Genomic DNA, 23,588 nt, shown 5'->3' with positions numbered 1-23,588 from the left:
TATTTCTTACCCTTCCTGAATCTTAGTCTTTTTGTTGACAAAATGGTGGTCAGCCCTATACTTCAAGACTGCTTTAAAGGTAATGTTTATGAAAAATTCTAGCTAAAAGCCTAGTCCATGGAGACATACAATACATGAGAGTCCCTGTCTCCTTTGTTCCTTTTCCCTCCAGTCTTGTGATTCCACCTTTGCCCAAACATACATACGTCAGTCTGACTACTTGGTTCTTGATATAGTTTTTCTTCCAGGCTGAATCTATAAATATCTCATCCACCTGTTACACAACAAGAGAGAAACTATGTGTTAATAATATATTTTATAATAGGACTATATCCTTGATTAAATGTTAAAGCAATCAAAAAATTTTTCACAGAACTAACATCATTATTTAAATTGGTGGATCTCAGCTTTCACAGTACAACAGAATCATTTGCTGAATTAAAAAAATTTATGGATGCCAGGGACCCTCTCCAAGAATTTTGTTTTCGATTGGTCTAGAGGGGACCTAGGCACTCATATTTTTAAAAAACCTACCCAAGTAATTCTACTGTGCTAGAGTAGGTTTCTGGAGTAGAAGATATCTTGCTAAAACACCATAGAAGGAGTAGCAGAGAGATACAGAGCAGAGATGGGATATTCAGAGAGGCTTTGAGTGGTGACAAAGAAAACCCTGCCTCAGTCCTGGATTTGAGCGTATACTACTTTTCCCAAACTGGGCAATCTTGGCAAAGTTACTGAATCAATTTGAGCCTCAGTTTTCTAACCTGTAAAACAAATATATTGATCTGCTACTCATAAGGCTATGAAGGTTAAACACATATAAAATGTTGGGTAAGTTTTGGTAGTTAATTGCTGATGGTCCTCTAGCCTCCATCCTGGCATTACAGGTCTTAGCTCTGCAGGTCTTTGCTTGTAAGGTGTAAGGAGGAGGCATTAGGGATTTAAGAGAGAGCCAAAAGTTTAAAATTATTGTCAATTGTGGACTCTAGGGTAAATCAGGGAGGAAAAAAGAATTAGGTGGTATTCCAGTATTAGGTCAAATTTGTTACTCAGTTTATGTCACCAAGGTAGGAGAAGCAAAGCCACTGCTTTTAGTCCATATGCACAGCTTTAATCTACTGCCACGGTATTGTGATGCTGTGGTCTCTCACACCTGGCATTCGGCTTGCAGTATCCCCTAGCACTCACTTGGTAGAAATAGTGTCATCTCAATGTGGGTACGGTACTACAGTTCATGTTGGACAGAAGAACCAAATGTGTGCACAAAATATCCTAAATTCTCAAGGAAAGAGAAGAAAAAACAACTTGCATGACTGAAACACACACACACACACACACACACACACACACAAATATAGGGAAAGCTGTTTCAGGGATCAAGAAACAAGTTATAACTTCCTTAGCATGCTCAGGAATTCATAAATACTTCATCAGGAACCAAATTATTTGTTATCTTCTTTAACTCTAATGACAATTCTGCGAAATAAGAAGTATCTTCATTCCTATTAGAAATCTGTGACTCGGAGGCATTATGTGAATTTCCCTGGCATCACGCAGATACTAGTAAGCTGGGATTGAAACCCAAGTCTTCTATCTGTAGGGTCCGCCTCTTCCCACTCAATCACACAACCACCCTGTTAAATGTGATGTAAATTTTACTTCGGTTTCTTTTGTAGAACACATAGTAATAAGTTATCAAATAATTTATTGACCTAAAGTATAAAACTTGTAGAGATACGGATTTGGTAATAGCCTTAAACTTAAGATCAAAGATAGCATTTGGAAAATAAATTGCTAGTATCCAAAATATGTCTTTATTGGTACTTAAATAAAGCAAGCCCCATTTAGCTGAGGTGGTGTGGGGTTTAACTGCTAGAAATAAAATTCTTTTGGAAGACATGTTTTTGAAAGGCTGACTTTGTTATAACAATTTCTCTCTCATCACCCACAGCCAGCTCTACTACTCAGTATGGAGGTGAGGGATTCCAAAAAAAAAAAAAGGCAAACAAAATGGAACAGGGAGAGAAGTGATACAATTTAGAAGGAAAAAAGCAAATAGCAGTTGGGTATTTAAAGAAGTTTGTTTTGTAATTACCCTCTGAATAAGTTCAACCACATTTGATTCCTGGCCATTTGTAACTTTTTGGTGAAGGCATTGGATGAAGTTTTTGACTGTGGATGACATCATCAATCTGGCAACGTGCCTGCTATGAATGTCTAAACCAAGCACCAAATTTATCTTTGAATTGTTAGGTTGTCTGGGAAGATAGGAGCTGTAAAAATAACATGAGAAGAATCTAGGCAGAAGTAACTTTGGTGATCACAATAATAAAAAGGATCCTTCTTTATAAAATTCTAGGACTCTCTCTCTAGAAAAGTCTCATTTACTAGATCGGAGGAGGCCTTAGAATCTTTAGGTGATACAGGTAGTCTGAGGACAACGCTTTGAGAAATGGGGCAGAGGGACTGGTAAAAAGAATTCTGATAAAATGAATTTACAGCAGGAGGAAAATCAGAAAAAACATGAACATAAGTTTTATTGTAGAATGGAGCTTATGTATAAACTAGCTTTCTAAAGACCCTGAAATTGTTTCCATGGCAGATGATGGCTTTCATTATTAGAAGCATTCTTTCTGCCAACGTTCTGGCATTCCAAGTTCCCAGAAGTTTCAGAGAAACTTATATATTTAAAGCTGTGTGCCAGGTTGTTATAAATCTATTGTTATCTATACAACCTAATAGCATTAGCAATTTGTAAATCTATCCTATCTCCCTCTTTAGGGCATTTCTAGAATTTTGTAGTTGGAGTTTGTCTCCTAGCATTGAACAAAAGACCCTCTTTCAGCGTAGTATCTCTTTCTGCTTGATAATTTTGACATGCTGGAAATTACACTGAGATTAAGTTCCAAGAGGGCAATTGAAGGTTAGTTGGATATTTAATGAAAGAGTGAGGGAGAGGCTGTCAACTCAAACAAACAGACTCGCCCAGCCATTCAGCTTTCATTCCTGAATTAACTCTGTTTATACATGTTGCCTGCTTTTCTCTGCAGGTGCTTCCTGACTGGCTCCCCTTACAGCAGTCAATGTATTCACTTAGGGAGTGTTTTGTGGCTAACACTGCAAACCTCAGATAGATATGTCACTGAAGACTGGCATATGGAATATAAATGAGATATAAAAGCTGTTTTTTCCAACGTAACACCAGGTGAGCTCCTTAGAATTAAAGAAACCAAAACCATGCTGTGAAAAAAAACTTTAGATCCTATTGCTTTCTCCTAATTATAACAAGAGTAACATGCAAAGGATATTATATAAGAGGGCTTTTTAAAAGACACTTTTAGCCTTAAATAAAGCTTCACTGAGGTTTCATTGCCACAAGGATTGAACTCAAGGTAAAAATAGCGAATTTGAGCCTTTGAGCCTCTGTCCACAATGTTAGACATTCGAGGTCCTCTCCCTCTGTGACCAACTTGCCTGGCTCCATCTTCAGCACCACCAGTACTTTCAGGCATGGCCCTCATTTTCCTGCATACTCACGCCTCTCAGGCTGTTCCTTTGGTCTGCAGCAACCTTCTTATTCTGCAAGTTCTGTGTTCCTGAATCACAACTATCCTTCAAGGCCAATCTCAGATAATACCTTCTTTGCAGATATTCGTTAATCTCAAACTGATCTGTCTTCCCTCTGTCTCAATTTTTCTTATCCCTCTTATACCTTTTATTCTTTAATGTAAACATTCATTATATATTTATGCAATATATTCAGTATATATTTATGCAAATATATAGTCTCTTTTATTAAATGGCAAACCCTTTATGCATAGAGATGGCAATTTATCTTTTCATACTCTATAAAATCTAGCATAGTGTTTTGCATGCTGTTGGTATGTAGTATATTTTTGTTGAATTAACAAATTAATAAAAAGGTGAGAATTTATTTATCAGAAAGTTTTGCATTTACCAGGAAAATTTTATAAGACTTTTTAAAGTGCTTGCTTTACATCAAGTTGAGATCAATGCTCCTAGAGAAAAAAGAAAATTGCACATGAATTATCGGAAGAGCTTTTTTTTTTCCTGTTTTTGGACATTTTAGGTAATTGATTATTTGTGGAAAGCTCCTCCTTGGTAAGACTGTAATAATTATAATAGTAGGAATCACTGTTGTCTGCCATATATGCACCAAGCACAGATGTCATTGTGTTTGAGCTCATTTGCTTTCAAATCAGCCCTCTAAGGTGAGTACTATGATTATTCACATTTCATAGAAGAGGAAGTGACTTGCCCAGGTTGACACCACAGAGTTCACTGAAACCAGGGCCGTGTAGCTTCAGAGCCTGTTAACGCCTTCACAGTGCCTACCTCAGGATGAACATGCAGGTAGGTTCTCACTAAGACCTCCTACCCACTGATGGGCAGCAAGCAGTTTGTAAGAGGATCAGAAACTGTTGCACCCCTCTCCAAAGGCAGCCTATTTTCTTTACTCTCCAAAAATAAGAATCATAATCTTGGTAGTTTTTAGTGCAGTCCTTTAAAGTTCGTATCATATCTGTATAAAACTCTAGGTGTTTTTTTTTTTTTTTTTGGATCCAAGAAGTCAGCTATGAACCATTCTCTCAAGCCTGGATAGAGCTTAGTCAACCTGAGCACTGAGTGATGCTCACAGAAGGCTTTTTGGCCTTCTTGGGGTCAAGCCTAACTGCCACATCTTTAAGTGCTGTGTCTATTGGAGAAAGCAGTTGGATCCAGTGTCATACAAGGTGTGTGGGTGTGGAGGGTGCCATGAAACTGTGACTTTCTGATCACCCTAAACAAAAAGGTAATCAGATCATCAAATGGGATGTGATATTTTGTGATGCCATCAGTCATTTCTTTGATTGCACTGGTCCTTCTTCAGTGTTTCTTTGTGGAATGTCAGAAAGAAATGGACAGACATCTGTCACTACTCACGTGTAACAAGTAGCAATATATTAGATATCCATATCCCAAATTGGCTTATATTTCTGAGATCACAAGGCAAAATATTTATAGAATTTAAAGATTTGCAATTAAGGATTTTAAAGAATAAAGTATTAATTCTCAGTGTACAACAAAAACCTAGATCTTTGAATTGCTTTTGTAAAAGTGGAAAATATCTCATTTGGATCTATTCAAAGCTGTACTAAAAATATTTAAAACCAGGATACCCAAAGCAAAGGAAGGTCATTATTTAGAAGGTTCATGTCCTCTCCAGATTTGTTGTCTTCTAAATCTCTAAATTGGATTAGTTTATGAGAGAGAATCATTTTTCTTAGCCTTTTATAGTGCCTAACATCATGCTGTATTTGCTGAATGATGAATGATAAACTAAATAGATTCTCCTGTGAAGACTATGCTGTATTTACAACTTTATCAGGAAATTTAGAAATAGTTCATATCACTTCTTTTCTCAAAAAACTTCCCTCAAAGAGCATACCCATCCACACCTTTCTTCCAACTATAGATTGTTCACACTAGATATACATACACGTCAATATATCCATCAGCTTCCTTCATCTTTCTCTATTACAGTTCCTTCTACCTTTGCCTTCCTCACCAAAAACTGGCACAGGGAAATGAGAAAGAGAATATTTTTCTCTAATAAGTATACCTAATGTATCTGTCAAGAAAAAGTGAGCTAGCAGAGCAAAGAGGATTTATAATCTTCATGGATTTAAAAAATGAAGTGAGAGAAGAATTGATTTAGATTTTAATAATTTTATCTTCTGTCTTAGCTGAGTCCCTTCCTGACAGTAGAACAATTTAGTGGAAAGAGCACATGTGTGGAGTTGCCTAGATGACTTCAAATCTCCCCTCCATCATTTTCCAGCTATGGACCTTAATTTCAGAAGCTTGGTTCTCTTACCTGTAAAGAGGAGATAAAAGTGCCTTCCTTGTGGTGTTACATCCATGTTGCTGCAAAGGACATGATTTCATCCTTTTTTATGGCTACATAGTATTCCATGGTATATATAGATATATATACATATATATCTCACAGTTTCTTTGTCCAATCCACCGTTGATGGATATCTAGGTTGATTCCACATCTTTGCTATTGTGAATACTGTGGTAATTAATGTGAGAGTGCAGCTGTCTTTCTGGGAAAAAAGTTTATACTCCTTTGGGTATACACCCAGTAAGAGGATTGCTAGGTTGAATAGTAGTTCCATTTTAAGTACTTTGAGAAGTCTCCAAACTGCTTTCCACAGTGGCTGAACCAATTTACATTTCCAACAGTATTTAAGCATTCTCTTTCCTCCGCAGTCTCATCAGCATATTATTTTTTTAATCTTTAATAATAGCCATTGTAACTGGTATGAGATATGATCTCACTGTAGTTTTGATTTGCATTACTTGGATAATTAGTGATGTGGAGCATTTGTTCATATGTTTCTTGACTGCTTTGTATGTCTTCTTTTGAGAAGCATCTATTCATGTTCTTTGCCTACTTTTTAATGGCATTACTTGGTTTCTTTTGCTTGTTGAGTTGTTTAAGTTCTTTACAGATTCTGGACATTAGACCTTTTCAGATGCATAGTTTGCAAATATTTTCTCCCAATCTGTAGGTTGTTTGTTTACTCTGTTGATAGTTTCTTTTATTGTGCAGAAGTTCTTTAGTTTAATTAGGTCCAACTTATCAATTTTTGTTTTTGTTGCAGTTGCTTTTGAGGACTTAGTCATAAATTCTGTGCCAAGACTGATGTCTACAACAGTATTTCCTAGGTTTTCTTCTAGGGTTCATGTATTAATTGTTTGTGGTCTTACATTTAATTCTTTACTGCATCTTGAGTTAGTTTTTGTATTTAGTGATAGGAGTCCAATTTCATTCTTCTGCTTCTGACTAGCTAGCTATTCCAGCACCATTTATTGAATAGAAAGTTCTCTCTCCGTTGCTTATTTTTGTTAATTTTATTGAATATCTGATGGCTGTAGATGTGTGGCTTTATTTCTGGGTTCTCTATTCTGTTCTATTGGTTTATATGTCTGTTTTTGTACCAATGCCATTCTGTTTTGATTACTGTAGCCTTAAAGTATAGTTTGAAGTCAGGTAATGTGAGGCCTCTGGCTCTGTTCTTTTTTATTAGGAGTGCTTTGGCTATTGGGGCTTTTTTTTTTTGTACCATATGAAGTTTACAAAAGCTTTTTCTAACTTTGTGTGGAAAATTATGTTGGTAGTTTGATAGGAATAGCATTGAATCTGTAGATTGCTCTGGGTAGTAGGGACTTTTTTTTTTTTTTTTTAGGGACATTTTAACAATATTGATTCTTCCAATCCATGAGCATGGAATGTTTTTGCATTCATTTGTGTCGTCTCTGATTTCTTTCAATAGTGTTTTTTAATTCTCCTTATAGAGATCTTTTACCTCCTTGGTTAGATGTATTCCTAGGTATTTCATTTGTGTGTGTGTGGCTATTGAAAATGGGATTGTGTTCTTGATTTGGTTCTCAGCTTGGACATTATTGTTTAGAAATGCTACTGAATTTTGTATGTTGATTTTGTATCCTGAAACTTTACTGAAGTTGTTTATCAGTTTTGGAAACTTTTTGTAAAGTCTTTAGGGTTTTCTAGGCATATAATCATATTGTCAGTAAAGAGAGATAATTTGACTTCCTCTTTTCGTATTTGGATGCATTTTCCTTCTTTCTCCTGCTCGATTGCTCTTTCTAGAACTTCTAGTACTATGTTGAATAGGAGTAGTGAGAGTGAACATTCTTGTCTTTTTCCTGTTCTTAAGGATAGTGCCTCCAGCTTTTGCCCATTCAGTGTGATGATGGCTGTGGGTTTGTCACAGATGGCTCTTATTATTTTGAAGTATGTTTCTTCGACGCCTAGTCTAAGTGTTTTTATTATGAAGGGATGTTTAATTTTATCAAAAGCTTTTTCTACATATATTGAGATGATTGTATGATTTTAATTTTCTTAATTTTTTAATTTTTTTGAGATGGATTTTTGCTCTGTCACCTAGGCTGGAGTGCAATGGCACGATCTCGGCTCACTGCAACCTCTGCCTCCTGGGTTCAAGTGATTCTCCTGCCTCAGCCTTCCGAGTAGCTGGGATTACAGGCACCTGCCACCATGCCCGGCTAATTTTTGTATTTTTAATACAGATGGGGTTTCACCATGTTGGCCAGGTTGGTCTCGAACTTCTTTTTTTTTTTTTTTTTTTTTTTTATGTGCACAAGATGAATTTAATAACATTTTGATATTTTCCACTATTACAGTTGTATTTGGTAAATCTTTTTTTTTTTTTTTTTTAATTTTTTTTTTATTATACTTTAAGTTTTAGGGTACATGTGCACATTGTGCAGGTTAGTTACATATGTATACATGTGCCATTCTGGTGTGCTGCACCCACTAACTCGTCATCTAGCATTAGGTATATCTCCCAATGCTATCCCTCCCCCCTCCCCCCACCCCACAACAGTCCCCAGAGTGTGATATTCCCCTTCCTGTGTCCATGTGATCTCATTGTTCAATTCCCACCTATGAGTGAGAATATGCGGTGTTTGGTTTTTTGTTCTTGCGATAGTTTACTGAGAATCATGGTTTCCAGTTTCATCCATGTCCCTACAAAGGACATGAACTCATCATTTTTTATGGCTGCATAGTATTCCATGGTGTATATGTGCCACATTTTCTTAATCCAGTCTATCATTGTTGGACATTTGGGTTGGTTCCAAGTCTTTGCTATTGTGAATAATGCCGCAATAAACATACGTGTGCATGTGTCTTTATAGCAGCATGATTTATAGTCCTTTGGGTATATACCCAGTAATGGGATGGCTGGGTCAAATGGTATTTCTAGTTCTAGATCCCTGAGGAATCGCCACACCGACTTCCACAATGGTTGAACTAGTTTACAGTCCCACCAACAGTGTAAAAGTGTTCCTATTTCTCCACATCCTCTCCAGCACCTGTTGTTTCCTGACTTTTTAATGATCGCCATTCTAACTGGTGTGAGATGATATCTCATAGTGGTTTTGATTTGCATTTCTCTGATGGCCAGTGATGATGAGCATTTTTTCATGTGTTTTTTGGCTGCATAAATGTCTTCTTTTGTGAAGTGTCTGTTCATGTCCTTCGCCCACTTTTTGATGGGGTTGTTTGTTTTTTTCTTGTAAATTTGTTTGAGTTCATTGTAGATTCTGGATATTAGCCCTTTGTCAGATGAGTAGGTTGCGAAAATTTTCTCCCATGTTGTAGGTTGCCTGTTCACTCTGATGGTAGTTTCTTTTGCTGTGCAGAAGCTCTTTAGTTTAATTAGATCCCATTTGTCAATTTTGTCTTTTGTTGCCATTGCTTTTGGTGTTTTGGACATGAAGTCCTTGCCCACGCCTATGTCCTGAATGGTAATGCCTAGGTTTTCTTCTAGGGTTTTTATGGTTTTAGGTCTAATGTTTAAATCTTTAATCCATCTTGAATTGATTTTTGTATAAGGTGTAAGGAAGGGATCCAGTTTCAGCTTTCTACATATGGCTAGCCAGTTTTCCCAGCACCATTTATTAAATAGGGAATCCTTTCCCCATTGCATGTTTTTCTCAGGTTTGTCAAAGATCAGATAGTTGTAGGTATGCAGCATTATTTCTGAGGGCTCTGTTCTGTTCCATTGATCTATATCTCTGTTTTGGTACCAGTACCATGCTGTTTTGGTTACTGTAGCCTTGTAGTATAGTTTGAAGTCAGGTAGTGTGATGCCTCCAGCTTTGTTCTTTTGGCTTAGGATTGACTTGGCGATGCGGGCTCTTTTTTGGTTCCATATGAACTTTAAAGTAGTTTTTTCCAATTCTGTGAAGAAAGTCATTGGTAGCTTGATGGGGATGGCATTGAATCTGTAAATGACCTTGGGCAGTATGGCCATTTTCACGATATTGATTCTTCCTACCCATGAGCATGGAATGTTCTTCCAATTGTTTGTATCCTCTTTTATTTCCTTGAGCAGTGGTTTGTAGTTCTCCTTGAAGAGGTCCTTCACATCCCTTGTAAGTTGGATTCCTAGGTATTTTATTCTCTTTGAAGCAATTGTGAATGGGAGTTCACTCATGATTTGGCTCTCTGTTTGTCTGTTGTTGGTGTATAAGAATGCTTGTGATTTTTGTACATTGATTTTGTATCCTGAGACTTTGCTGAAGTTGCTTATCAGCTTAAGGAGATTTTGGGCTGAGACAATGGGGTTTTCTAGATAAACAATCATGTCGTCTGCAAACAGGGACAATTTGACTTCCTCTTTTCCTAATTGAATACCCTTTATTTCCTTCTCCTGCCTGATTGCCCTGGCCAGAACTTCCAACACTATGTTGAATAGGAGCGGTGAGAGAGGGCATCCCTGTCTTGTGCCAGTTTTCAAAGGGAATGCTTCCAGTTTTTGCCCATTCAGTATGATATTGGCTGTGGGTTTGTCATAGATAGCTCTTATTATTTTGAAATACGTCCCATCAATACCTAATTTATTGAGAGTTTTTAGCATGAAGGGTTGTTGAATTTTGTCAAAGGCTTTTTCTGCATCTATTGAGATAATCATGTGGTTTTTGTCTTTGGCTCTGTTTATATGCTGGATTACATTTATTGATTTGCGTATATTGAACCAGCCTTGCATCCCAGGGATGAAGCCCACTTGATCGTGGTGGATAAGCTTTTTGATGTGCTGCTGGATTCGTTTTGCCAGTATTTTATTGAGGATTTTTGCATCAATGTTCATCAAGGATATTGGTCTAAAATTCTCTTTTTTGGTTGTGTCTCTGCCCGGCTTTGGTATCAGAATGATGCTGGCCTCATAAAATGAGTTAGGGAGGATTCCCTCTTTTTCTATTGATTGGAATAGTTTCAGAAGGAATGGTACCAGTTCCTCCTTGTACCTCTGGTAGAATTCAGCTGTGAATCCATCTGGTCCTGGACTCTTTTTGGTTGGTAAACTATTGATTATTGCCACAATTTCAGCTCCTGTTATTGGTCTATTCAGAGATTCAACTTCTTCCTGGTTTAGTCTTGGGAGAGTGTATGTGTCGAGGAATGTATCCATTTCTTCTAGATTTTCTAGTTTATTTGCGTAGAGGTGTTTGTAGTATTCTCTGATGGTAGTTTGTATTTCTGTGGGATCGGTGGTGATATCCCCTTTATCATTTTTTATTGTGTCTATTTGATTCTTCTCTCTTTTTTTCTTTATTAGTCTTGCTAGCGGTCTATCAATTTTGTTGATCCTTTCAAAAAACCAGCTCCTGGATTCATTGATTTTTTGAAGGGTTTTTTGTGTCTCTATTTCCTTCAGTTCTGCTCTGATTTTAGTTATTTCTTGCCTTCTGCTAGCTTTTGAATGTGTTTGCTCTTGCTTTTCTAGTTCTTTTAATTGTGATGTTAGGGTGTCAATTTTGGATCTTTCCTGCTTTCTCTTGTGGGCATTTAGTGCTATAAATTTCCCTCTACACACTGCTTTGAATGCATCCCAGAGATTCTGGTATGTTGTGTCTTTGTTCTCGTTGGCTTCAAAGAACATCTTTATTTCTGCCTTCATTTCGTTATGTACCCAGTAGTCATTCAGGAGCAGGTTGTTCAGTTTCCATGTAGTTGAGTGGCTTTGAGTGAGATTTTTAATCCTGAGTTCTAGTTTGATTACACTGTGGTCTGAGAGATAGTTTGTTATAATTTCTGTTCTTTTACATTTGCTGAGGAGAGCTTTACTTCCAACTATGTGGTCAATTTTGGAATAGGTGTGGTGTGGTGCTGAAAAAAATGTATATTCTGTTGATTTGGGGTGGAGAGTTCTGTAGATGTCTATTAGGTCCGCTTGGTGCAGAGCTGAGTTCAATTCCTGGGTATCCTTGTTGACTTTCTGTCTCGTTGATCTGTCTAATGTTGACAGTGGGGTGTTAAAGTCTCCCATTATTAATGTGTGGGAGTCTAAGTCTCTTTGTAGGTCACTCAGGACTTGCTTTATGAATCTGGGTGCTCCTGTATTGGGTGCATATATATTTAGGATAGTTAGCTCCTCTTGTTGAATTGATCCCTTTACCATTATGTAATGGCCTTCTTTGTCTCTTTTGATCTTTGTTGGTTTAAAGTCTGTTTCATCAGAGACTAGGATTGCAACCCCTGCCTTTTTTTGTTTTCCATTTGCTTGGTAGATCTTCCTCCATCCTTTTATTTTGAGCCTATGTGTGTCTCTGCACGTGAGATGGGTTTCCTGAATACAGCACACTGATGGGTCTTGACTCTTTATCCAACTTGCCAGTCTGTGTCTTTTAATTGGAGAATTTAGTCCATTTACATTTAAAGTTAATATTGTTATGTGTGAATTTGATCCTGTCATTATGATGTTAGCTGGTGATTTTGCTCATTAGTTGATGCAGTTTCTTCCTAGTCTCAATGGTCTTTACATTTTGGCATGATTTTGCAGCGGCTGGTACCGGTTGTTCCTTTCCATGTTTAGCGCTTCCTTCAGGAGCTCTTTTAGGGCAGGCCTGGTGGTGACAAAATCTCTCAGCATTTGCTTGTCTGTAAAGTATTTTATTCCTCCTTCACTTATGAAGCTTAGTTTGGCTGGATATGAAATTCTGGGTTGAAAATTCTTTTCTTTAAGAATGTTGAATATTGGCCCCCACTCTCTTCTGGCTTGTAGGGTTTCTGCCGAGAAATCCGCTGTTAGTCTGATGGGCTTCCCTTTGAGGGTAACCCGACCTTTCTCTCTGGCTGCCCTTAACATTTTTTCCTTCATTTCAACTTTGGTGAATCTGACAATTATGTGTCTTGGAGTTGCTCTTCTCGAGGAGTATCTTTGTGGTGTTCTCTGTATTTCCTGAATCTGAATGTTGGCCTGCCTTGCTAGATTGGGGAAGTTCTCCTGGATAATATCCTGCAGAGTGTTTTCCAACTTGGTTCCATTCTCCGCATCACTTTCAGGTACACCAATCAGACGTAGATTTGGTCTTTTCACATAGTCCCATATTTCTTGGAGGCTTTGCTCATTTCTTTTTATTCTTTTTTCTCTAGACTTCCCTTCTCGCTTCATTTCATTCATTTCATCTTCCATTGCTGATACCCTTTCTTCCAGTTGATCGCATCGGCTCCTGAGGCTTCTGCATTTTTCACGTAGTTCTCGAGCCTTGGTTTTCAGCTCCATCAGCTCCTTTAAGCACTTCTCTGTATTGGTTATTCTAGTTATACATTCTTCTAAATTTTTTTCAAAGTTTTCAACTTCTTTGCCTTTGGTTTGAATGTCCTCCCCTAGCTCAGAGTAATTTGATCTTCTGAAGCCTTCTTCTCTCAGCTCGTCAAAATCATTCTCCATCCAGCTTTGTTCCGTTGCTGGTGAGGAACTGCGTTCCTTTGGAGGAGGAGAGGTGCTCTGCGTTTTAGAGTTTCCAGTTTTTCTGTTCTGTTTTTTCCCCATCTTTGTGGTTTTATCTACTTTTGGTCTTTGATGATGGTGATGTACAGATGGGTTTTCGGTGTGGATGTCCTTTCTGTTTGTTAGTTTTCCTTCTAACAGACAGGACCCTCAGCTGCAGGTCTGTTGGAATACCCTGCCGTGTGAGGTGTCAGTGTGCCCCTGCTGGGGGGTGCCTCCCAGTTAGGCTGCTCGGGGGTCAGGGGTCAGGCACCCACTTGAGGAGGCAGTCTGCCCGTTCTCAGATCTCCAGCTGCGTGCTGGGAGAACCACTGCTCTCTTCAAAGCTGTCAGACAGGGACATTTAAGTCTGCAGAGGTTACTGCTGTCTTTTTGTTTGTCTGTGCCCTGCCCCCAGAGGTGGAGCCTACAGAGGCAGGCAAGCCTCCTTGAGCTGTGGTGGGCTCCACCCAGTTCGAGCTTCCCGGTTGCTTTGTTTACCTAAGCAAGCCTGGGCAATGGCGGGCGCCCCTCCCCCAGCCTCGCTGCCGCCTTGCAGTTTGATCTCAGACTGCTGTGCTAGCAATCAGTGAGATTCCGTGGGCGTAGGACCCTCCGAGCCAGGTGTGGGATATAGACTCGTGGTGCGCCGTTTTTTAAGCCGGTCTGAAAAGCGCAATATTCGGGTAGGAGTGACCCGATTTTCCAGGTGCGTCCGTTACCCCTTTCTTTGACTGGGAAAGGGAACTCCCTGACCCCTTGCGCTTCCCAGGTGAGGCAATGCCTCACCCTGCTTCGCCTCGCGCACGGTGCGCGCACCCACTGACCTGCGCCCACTGTCTGGCACTCCCTAGTGAGATGAACCCGGTACCTCAGATGGAAATGCAGAAATCACCCGTCTTCTGCGTCGCTCACGCTGGGAGCTGTAGACCGGAGCTGTTCCTATTCGGCCATCTTGGGTCTCAAACTTCTGACCTCAGGTAATTTGCCCACCACAGTCTCCCAAAGTGCTGGGATTACAAGTGTGAGCCACCATGCCTGGCTAATTGTATGATTTTTGTTTTTAATTCGGTTTATGTGGTAAATCGCATTTATTGATTTACATATGTTGAACCAGTCTTGCATCACAGAAATAAAGCCTACTTGATTTTGGAAAATTAACTTTTTGATGTGCTGCTAGATTTGGTTTGCTGGTATTTGGTTGAGGATTTTTATATCTATGTTCGTCAGGGATATTGGCCTATAATTTTCTTTTTTCATTGTGTCTTTGTGAGGTTTTGGCATTAGGGTAATGCTGACTTCATAGAATGATTTAGGAAGAAGTCTCTTCTCAATTCTTTGGAATAGTTTCACTAGAATTCGTCCTAGCTATTTCTTGTACGTCTGGTAGAATTTGGCTGTGAATCCATCTAGTTTGGGCCTTTTTTTTTTTTTTTTCCTTTTGGTTGGTAAGTTTTTTAAATTACTGATTTAAGTATGAACTCAATATTGGTCTGTTCAGGGTTTCAATTTCTTTCTGATTCAATCTTGGAAGATTGTGTTTTTCCAGGAATTTACCCATTTCCTCTAGATTTTCTAGTTTATCTACATAGAAGTGTTCGTAAGAGTCTCAGACGATCTTTTGTATTTCTGTGGGATTGGTTCTAATGTTACCTCTATCATTTCTGATCGTGCTTATTTGTATCTTCTTTCTCTTTTCTTCTTTGTTAATCTAGCTAGCAGTCCAGACTGGTTTTGGCTGACTCACAGAGGATGCATAGTAAGGGTTTTGTGTCCTCTGCTTCACCTTTGAACATCAAATGGCTGAAAACTCCACCCTTGGATCATGCTAATGCCACCATTTTTTGAACATGGAACACATGAAGAGACATAAAGCTCAATTGCACATAGTTATGTTTCTCCGTTCATAAGTATTTGTGACTTCCCCTAGAACTTATTGAACATGTATACTTAGGCAGCTTATTCAGCATAAATTCCTGGCTTATCCTTCCCTCCCTCAAAGTGCATGCTGTCAGCTTCTGCTGGATGCCATGCTTCTCCACCTGCAGGATGGCCAGCCGGCAGTAATCAGACATCACTAATGTCTGATTAATGGACCCTTCTCTGAAGAATGATATGAGAGATGAGATATGTCTGCTCCACTATCTCAGGGAACAGGGGCGGATTATAGCAATATCTGAATATGAACTCATTTTACTTTTGCATCTCAATTTGCATTCAAATCAGTAAAGCCCAATGTGAGGAAGAACAGGACGTGCAACCTGTCTTCCTTGGTTGTCTAATTAGCACCCATATAGGACAGAGAGAAGAATCTGGTTGTATTCATTGGGATTTAGCAACAACAAACAGGTGTGGCTCAGGATGAGGCATAAACTCTTCCTGTAATTCTTCTAAAGCTAACCTGGTGCGGGATGGGAGGAGAAAAACACCTGTCTCATTTAAACAAAGGTAAAATAATATAAAGCCTTTTCTGACCATGGGAACCCTTGTTTGGTTTTGAAGTTTTTCTGTACTTACTGTCCTCAACATATAATTTAGCCCTTAATCATATCATGTCATGATATTCAATTCCATGTGTGTTACTCACATCTTTCCAAAAAGATTGGAAGAAATTTGAGGAGACAGATTCATGTTTCCTCTTCTGCAAGACCCAGGTGCCAAGAAATGCATGCAATGAACTCAATAATAATACCATACATTAGGAAAAGCCAAGATATTTTAACTAGTTATATTCAAAAACTGGCTCACTATATGAATTAAAAAACTGAATCTACCTAACACATCCAAAGGTGGATTCCACATGTATTGGAGACCTAATGTAAAAGATAAAACTATAAGGTTAATAAGTAACATAGTAAAATATTTTTATGTCTTAGAAGGGAAGAAGGACTTCTTAAAGAAAAGCTTCAAAATACAATCATAAGGCAAAACAGTGAAAAAATGATTACTTCAGTTACAGATTTCGGTTTCATAAAGAACAACACGGTCCATATTAGTAGAAGACAGAATGGATAAGCGCAGTGTCCACAACCAACACACTATCAATATCCAGAAAATGTAAAGAACTTCTGCAAAGCAATACAAATAAGGTAAAAAAGCAAGTTTAACAGAAAAATAGGCAAAGAATATGTACAGGCAATTTATGGAAATGAAAGTCCAAAAAGTTAATAATTATACGTAACAATGCACAAACTCATTAGTAATTAGAAACATGCAAATTAAATCACAAATAAAATACTACTTTATACATATTAGGGTGGCAAATTTAGAAAGCCAAATAATACCAAGTGCTGTGGACTGAATGTTTGTGTTCCCCTGAAATTTATATTTTGAGACCTTAACTCCCAGACCAATGATAGAGGAGATGGGGCCTTTGGAGGATAGTTAGGTCATGAGGGTGGAATTCTCATGAAAGTCATTAGTGTCCTTACAAAAGAAAGTTCTCTTATGGCTTCTGCCATGAGGGACACAGCAAGATGGTATTCTATGAACCAGGAAGCAGGCTCTCACCAGACATCTGCTAGAGCCTTGATCATCTTCATCTTGGAATCTTCAGCCTCCAGAACTATGAGAAATAATTGTTTGTTGTTTAAGATACCCAGCCTATGGTATTTTTTGTTGTAGTAGCCTAAACATACTAAGACACTAAGTGTTGGTTAGATTTGGGGACATAGAAATCCTCATGCATTGTAGATGGGCGTGCACACTGAGTCAGCCATTTTGAAGAGCAAACCTGCACCAACTGGCCAAGTTAAGTATATGTACATTCAATGACCTAGTAATTCTGCTTCCAGAAGTACTTGCATAGGTCTATAAGGGGGTAAGTAGGAGTCTGTTTAGTGTGGCATTTCTTGGCATGACAGGCAGGTAAATATGGAAGATACACACTATGAATTAGCAGCTAACAGCAATAAACTAAAGGTATATTTAGTAACATAGATCTTTTAAAAATTTCTCAGTAAAAAGAGATGAAACAAAAGTGATTAATAACACAAAATGTAAGTTAAAAGCATGTGCACGCAAAACAGCAAAACATATTTTTGTAAGAATGAATACAAACAAAAGAATACCACATGAAACATAGAATGATTGCCTGCAAGGGGGAGGGTAAGGGCTTATGCTATGGTGATAAAGGAGGATAAATAAATAATGACAACCAGAGAAGGGCCTTGCAGGTACCCATGATGATAATGTGTCCTTACTTAACTTAGCCTTAGCCTTTGAAGGAACACATGCTCAGGTGAAACTTAAAACTCCACTTTTAAATAGAGTTTCTGTTCAACATGCACCTCCGCATTTCTCTCACTTCTTTTAAGACCTATTGCATTCTTGTCCGTTTACTTCAGTAAAGACAGAATTGCTTAGTTAACTTACAACAACAACAGTAGCAGTAATGTTGGCCATAAAATATAAATGAAACAAATTTCAAAATTTCCCAGTAAATTGTAACATTTTCCATCATTCAAAGGTGTGTTTATCTTTTTAACTAAGGCAAGTTAAGAGTTTTCTCTTTTTGCATCGAGGAGGTTATGTGGAGTCACTTAGGACTGGAGGAGTAGAGAAGGTATTTGGGTGTATTGGTGCAGGCTCCCCGTTCATCCTAGCATAACTTAAGAATTGATTGCAAATGCTCTTTTATAAGATGCTCTGCATGTGAAAGAATGAAGAATCTATATCAATCTGTAGACATTAATTATTGGTTGGGAAAGATGAAACCACAAAATTAAGAAATTGTGCATGATTTAATGTTAACTGAAAATAGAGATTATAAACTCTACAATATTATTGTAAATATGATGCCATTAGGTATACTATGGACAAAGAGCAAATGATGACAGGAAAAAAATGGTAGATGATTTGGGAAAGAAAGTGTCTTAAAAATGGTTCTTTGATTAAAACAAACCAATACATTTGTCATTTCTGTCTTTTTAAAATAAGTCTCTGCTTCTGTGCTTCCTTGTTAGAAAAATTAATTTGAACCTAGTTTTTGAGTGAGAGTTCATGGGCATTCTGAGTGGAATGATTATACAACTGAGTGTGCCTTTTTTCTTTTTGGGAGCAGTCTTGCACTTTAGCTTTAACAAAATTATTAGCATTTGACTTGATTACTACAAAATAAGTCTGGTTTTTTGTCTTTATCAATATACTTACAAGATGAACGTAAATTCTGAAAATACTCAAAATCTTAAAATGTGGTCTTACAAACAAGTGTGTGGACTTATAAAAACTAGTTTTGGTATGATTAGGCTTTTCTACAGGGGAAACGTGGTGGAATTGGGGAAGAAATGGGCTAGGATATCTTGGCCTCAATTCTCTTACCTTTAAATAAGGTAGCTGAGTTAGAAAGAGAGGCTTATTAGAATCACCCATTTGTTAGACATGCAGGTTCCCTTACTCTCCTCTCCCCACCTACCCATCTCATCATACTCTGATTAAGCAGGTCTGGGATGGGGCCTAGCAATCTGCAAGATGATTCTAATGTTGGTGGTCTGAAAATCATGTTTTTAGAAATGGAGAAATGATCCACAAAATCCCTTCCACTTGCATTATTCTATGATAAAAAGACGTTTACCTGACTCACCAAATTTTCGGTCGTCTCTCGTAAGTCCTTAAGTTGATATGTGTTGCTTTGTCCGAAATTGTTATTGATTTGTGGATCTAAAATTTTAAAGGAGCCATGATAGTACTCCTTTTTTTGGTCTGCAATGGAAATGAAAAATAGGAAACTAAATGGTTTGGACAAAGATCTCAGAACCCAATTACAATGGGGCCAATATAAATCTTGAATATGTCCCTGAGCCTCTTCATAATTGAGTTTTATTTAAAAAATAACAGTTAATGTTTTATATCAATTATAATAGCTGCCATTTATTGAGTTTCTACAATATGCCAGGCACTGTCATGTGCACTTTTTATGTATTAGCCCATTTAATCCCCACACCAGCTCTCCAAGATTGGTATCACCTTCATTTTACAGATAGGGAAAGTAAGGCACAGAGGCATTAAGTAAATTTTTCTGTAACTAGTAGGTGGCCTGTCCAAGTTTTAAATCCAGTCTAGCTGTAGAGCTTGAACATTTCATTGCTACATTGCTCCTTGCTGAGTTGAAATGTGTACCACCATACACTCTAGTGGAAGTAGAGATAAGTGAATGTTCTTGTGAATTTTGATTTTTAACAAGAGAGCCAGGCACACTAAGAAAAACCTGAAAAGAAGGTGTAGAGAAGAGCTGTCTGAGATTGAAGACGAGACGAGCGTGAAACAGGGATAAATCTATTAGGAAATGTAAGAAAGGAAAGCAGTTGAGACTCCTAAGGAATTTGGTAATCTGAGGAGTAAGGCTCAGAGGGAGTAAGAAAGATACAGAGTTAAAGATAGAGAATGGGAAAAATACAAAACAACCTCAATCCTTGAGAAGCCTGGCTCAGGGAAGAGGGAGTGGGTTTCGAGACTACAAACCAAGGAAAGAAACAGGGATATCAGGAAGGCATATGTCTTAAGTGGGAAATCTCTGGACCTTGTAATACATTTTTGGACGTCCTGATTACTTACCCATATAATCCATACTGTTAACAAACCTTACTCTCATTGTAAAGAGGCTTTTAAGCAACCAAATAAAGTGACCTGAGAATCTTTTGCCAATGGTATAAACTATAGCTGGGGTTGTCATATAAGGCCTAGGACTATGATCTTAAGCCCTTTAAGGCTCCAGGTAGAGTCTTTGCTCCCCCATTGACTCTGTGAAGGTGACAGCAGATAAGAGCATTAAAGTGAGCAGCCTGAGTTATTTGTTTTATCATATACATCCATGTGAGAGTGACATTGTAGAGATTTGTGAAAAAATGTAAATGGCTTGCATTCTCCCCAGAAAGAGACTGAGTATAAAAAGAGAATCTTGAAGTGCATTATTTGTGTAATTACAAATATATTAGTTGATAAAAATATAATCCCTGAATATTGTTTTGGAAAGAGTAAAATTTTTTTCTCTAAAAATAAATGATAATATTGTGTCATACGTATAGGTTTTCAATCATTTTGAAATTCCTTATTTTATTAGACAAGTGTTTTTCTTTTGCCTTAGAAATGTTGGACAGAAAATGATGGTTCATGAGTAAAAGAGCCAATTTTAATAACTAACTTATAGCTTTTCATTTTAATATATCATAAGTGATGAGTTGTTTATTATAATTACTAGTAAGTTTCAGACAATTACAATTTTTGATCTTTTTGTGTAGATTCTCAAAAGAATTCTGGATTGAGAGCTCTAAGGAAATTAGAAATCTGTCTACTTTGCTTAAAGCTGTATCTTGAATATCCAGAAAAGTACTCACATATAATAAGAATTTAGTACTTGTTTGTTGATGAAATGACTGAAACAATTAAACATACTCTGTGGAAATTTGAAGGTAAATGTGCAATTTTTTAGATGAAGTTACATTTACATATATGTAAATGGAGCTTTGCAGAAAAATAAAATCAAATAGAGTGAAATCTTTAATTTTACCTACCAAATACTAGGAAGTGAACCAGGAGACCTATGGTCACTGCCACCACTGTCAGGGACAACACAATGAGAACGGCAATCATCCATGGCTTCAGATTTCTGCTTCGGGTGCCAAATCCTACTGTCCTGAGAAAAGGAAGGGCCCACTGGTTACTCTCAGATAGCAATGCTTGCAGGTTTTCCAGCTCTCCTTAGACAAGTTCAAGTTGCTGTAGCCTACCTTTCCCTGCAAAAAGGTCTCTAATTTTGTTCAATGTCATCTTGGCCTAAGAAGATGTGTTAAAAAAAAAAAATCAGGATCTGGGAATCCTAATGTTGCTCCTGCTTTCTATTTTAGAGGCATTTGGTGGCCTCTCTGTGGTGGTCAGGAATGGTTTCTCTTAGCAGCATGGTCCAAGGTGGCATACGTGCTTGAAAAGGGACCATTCCTCCTTTCTCCAGCACTTTGTTATCTCTTTTATCTGTCTATCCTTTTAGAGTTTACAAAGTGATTTTAAATCTATTATCTCATTTATTTTTATCTTTTATCTTTTATTTTTAAGTATTATGAAAATGTTCAGACATAAAAAATTACTAAGAATAGTATAATTGAACATCCATATGTATATCACATTATTATATCAATTGTTGACAATTTTACTGTATTTGGCTCATTTATTTTTTCTGCTGCTATATTTTAATGTGAAATAAAACATCGTGACTTTTTACCAAATCATTATTATAGACAATTAGGATATGTCCAACATAACCATGATACTATTAACACTCCTAAAAAATTAATGATATTTCTGCCATATCATCTAATACCCAGTCCATCTTCAAGTTCCCTCCATGGTTTCATTATAATTACACATGATTTGTAAAAGCCAAGACATAATCGAGGACCATGCAGTGCACTTGCTTGTTATGCCTTTTTAACCTCTTTTAATCTAAAAGAGTCCTGCTTCTTTTTTAGTTTTTAATGACATTGACCATTGAAGAGATCAAGCTAAACATCCTTTAGAATATCTTACTTTCTGGACTTGTCTGAATGCTTTCCTGTGGTATTATTTAACTTGTTCTTTTATATTCCTCATTTCCTATAAATTGGATTACCTTTAGATTTTCTTTAGCTTTGAAGTCTTGATTAGATTTTGGTTAAATTCATTTGGCAAGAATACTTCAAAGGTGGTGCTGTGTATTTTATATTGCATCACACCAGGAATAAAAATTTTTCCACAATTTTGGAGGAAAAAATAACTCTTTGCTGTTCTTCTGGCACCTATGATCAGCAACAGTGCTTATCACATTGAATCAAGTATTAGTTTGCATGTATGTTCACTTACAGATAGCTTCTCAATGGGCTGCATTAGCCTTGTTCATCTTTTTACCACTAAGACCCAATAAGGCACCTGGACAGAGTAGGAATCATATAAATCTATGAGAGTCAGGTAGGAATGATACCAACATTACACAGGAAATAACACAGGATGAGAGAGAGGATATCTGTTTAAGGGCCCAGGTCGACTAACTCCCGTGCTTGTTCTCTAAAACTTGCTATTATAGTGAATTTTATTTATCCATTTTATCGGTTTATCTCTTTATGTGTATATATTGATAGCCTAAATTTTTTTGGAAACAGAGGATATTTTTCATATTTTCTTCACAGGGTTGGTTGATTTATAGAAAGTTTTTCTTTTGACTATAAAACAGTTTTTTTTCTTTTTTTTTTTTTTGAGACGGAGTCTCGCCGTGTCATCCAGGCTGCCAGGCTGGAGTGCAGTGGTGTGATCTCTGCTCACTGCAAGCTCTGCCTCCCAGGTTCACGCCATTCTCCTGCCTCAGCCTCCTTAATAGCTGGGACTAAAGGCGTCCACCACCACGCCCGGCTAATTTTTTGTATTTTTAGTAGAAACAGGGTTTCATGGTGTTAGCCAGGATGGTCTCCATCTCCTGACCTGGTGATCCACCCACCTCGGCCTCCCAAAGTGCTGGGATTACAGGCATGAGCCACTGCGCCCGGTCTTATAAAAGTTTTTTATATATAAATGCCAGGATAAAAGTTAAAACTGTTTGGACCTAAAATAGTTAAGAAGATAATAGTTTTGGCATAAGTAATAAAATTAATCAAGAATCCTCATGGAATTTGGGAAACCTGAATTCTATTGAGTAAATATTGACCATGTGTGCACCGACTGATTAAAAATAATCTAGAGAACTGGCTGCAGAAAGGCAGCAGGTCCTGTGATGGACACAAGCTAACATGCTTGAATAGAACAACAAACAGAAGTCCCATGGGACATGACATTATTTAACCTCCTAAATGGCTTAAAACATACATTTATAAGTGAAGGAGACCTTAAAGATTGTTTAGTGTGATTGAATTACTTTCCAAATGAGAAAAATGAAGTCCAGTGATGATTAAGTAATTTCTCCGGTATAATAGAACTACTAGTTATCTCAAACTCAGGTCTTCTTACTTCTAGGACACAAATTTATTCTCGGTGCCTCTCGACTGATTTCGTTCAAATTATTTAATAAATTTATCATTTATGTATTAATCTATTCATTCACTCATACATATTCAATTTGTTCAACTCTTCATTTTCTCATGGAATCTTATCAATGTGTCTTCAAGTCATTTGAAAAGAAAAAAAGACCAAAGGAGAAAAGTTAAAACTCAAGGAAATTTATAAGCTTTCAATCTATTTCCCTATTAGAGCACAGTTCCTCTGAGTAAGATAAATGGAGAAAGTAGATGAAAGAATCACA

At 37.5% G+C, this 23,588-nt stretch overlaps 1 protein-coding gene across 1 annotated transcript in view; it reads right to left on the bottom strand.

Moving 5' to 3' along the window:
• The window catches only part of TMPRSS11A (transmembrane serine protease 11A), a 43,475-nt gene extending 22,516 nt beyond the window's left edge, over window positions 1–20,959 (bottom strand). Inside the window, exons 1-3 of the mRNA XM_019025136.4 lie at window positions 20,842–20,959; window positions 18,906–19,033; window positions 207–274 (exon numbers count right to left, since the gene is read on the bottom strand). Coding sequence (XP_018880681.3) covers window positions 207–274; window positions 18,906–19,033; window positions 20,842–20,920 — 275 coding nt within the window. The 5' untranslated portion in view covers window positions 20,921–20,959. The remainder of the gene's footprint in view (window positions 1–206; window positions 275–18,905; window positions 19,034–20,841) is intronic.
• Window positions 20,960–23,588: the final 2,629 nt, after the last annotated feature.

The sequence above is a fragment of the Gorilla gorilla genome, chromosome 3 (genome assembly GCF_029281585.2).
Source record: "Gorilla gorilla gorilla isolate KB3781 chromosome 3, NHGRI_mGorGor1-v2.1_pri, whole genome shotgun sequence".
NCBI lineage: Eukaryota > Metazoa > Chordata > Mammalia > Primates > Hominidae > Gorilla > Gorilla gorilla.
The sequence above is the reverse complement of the archived record's forward strand: the minus strand, read 5'-3'. Positions and strand labels throughout refer to the sequence as shown.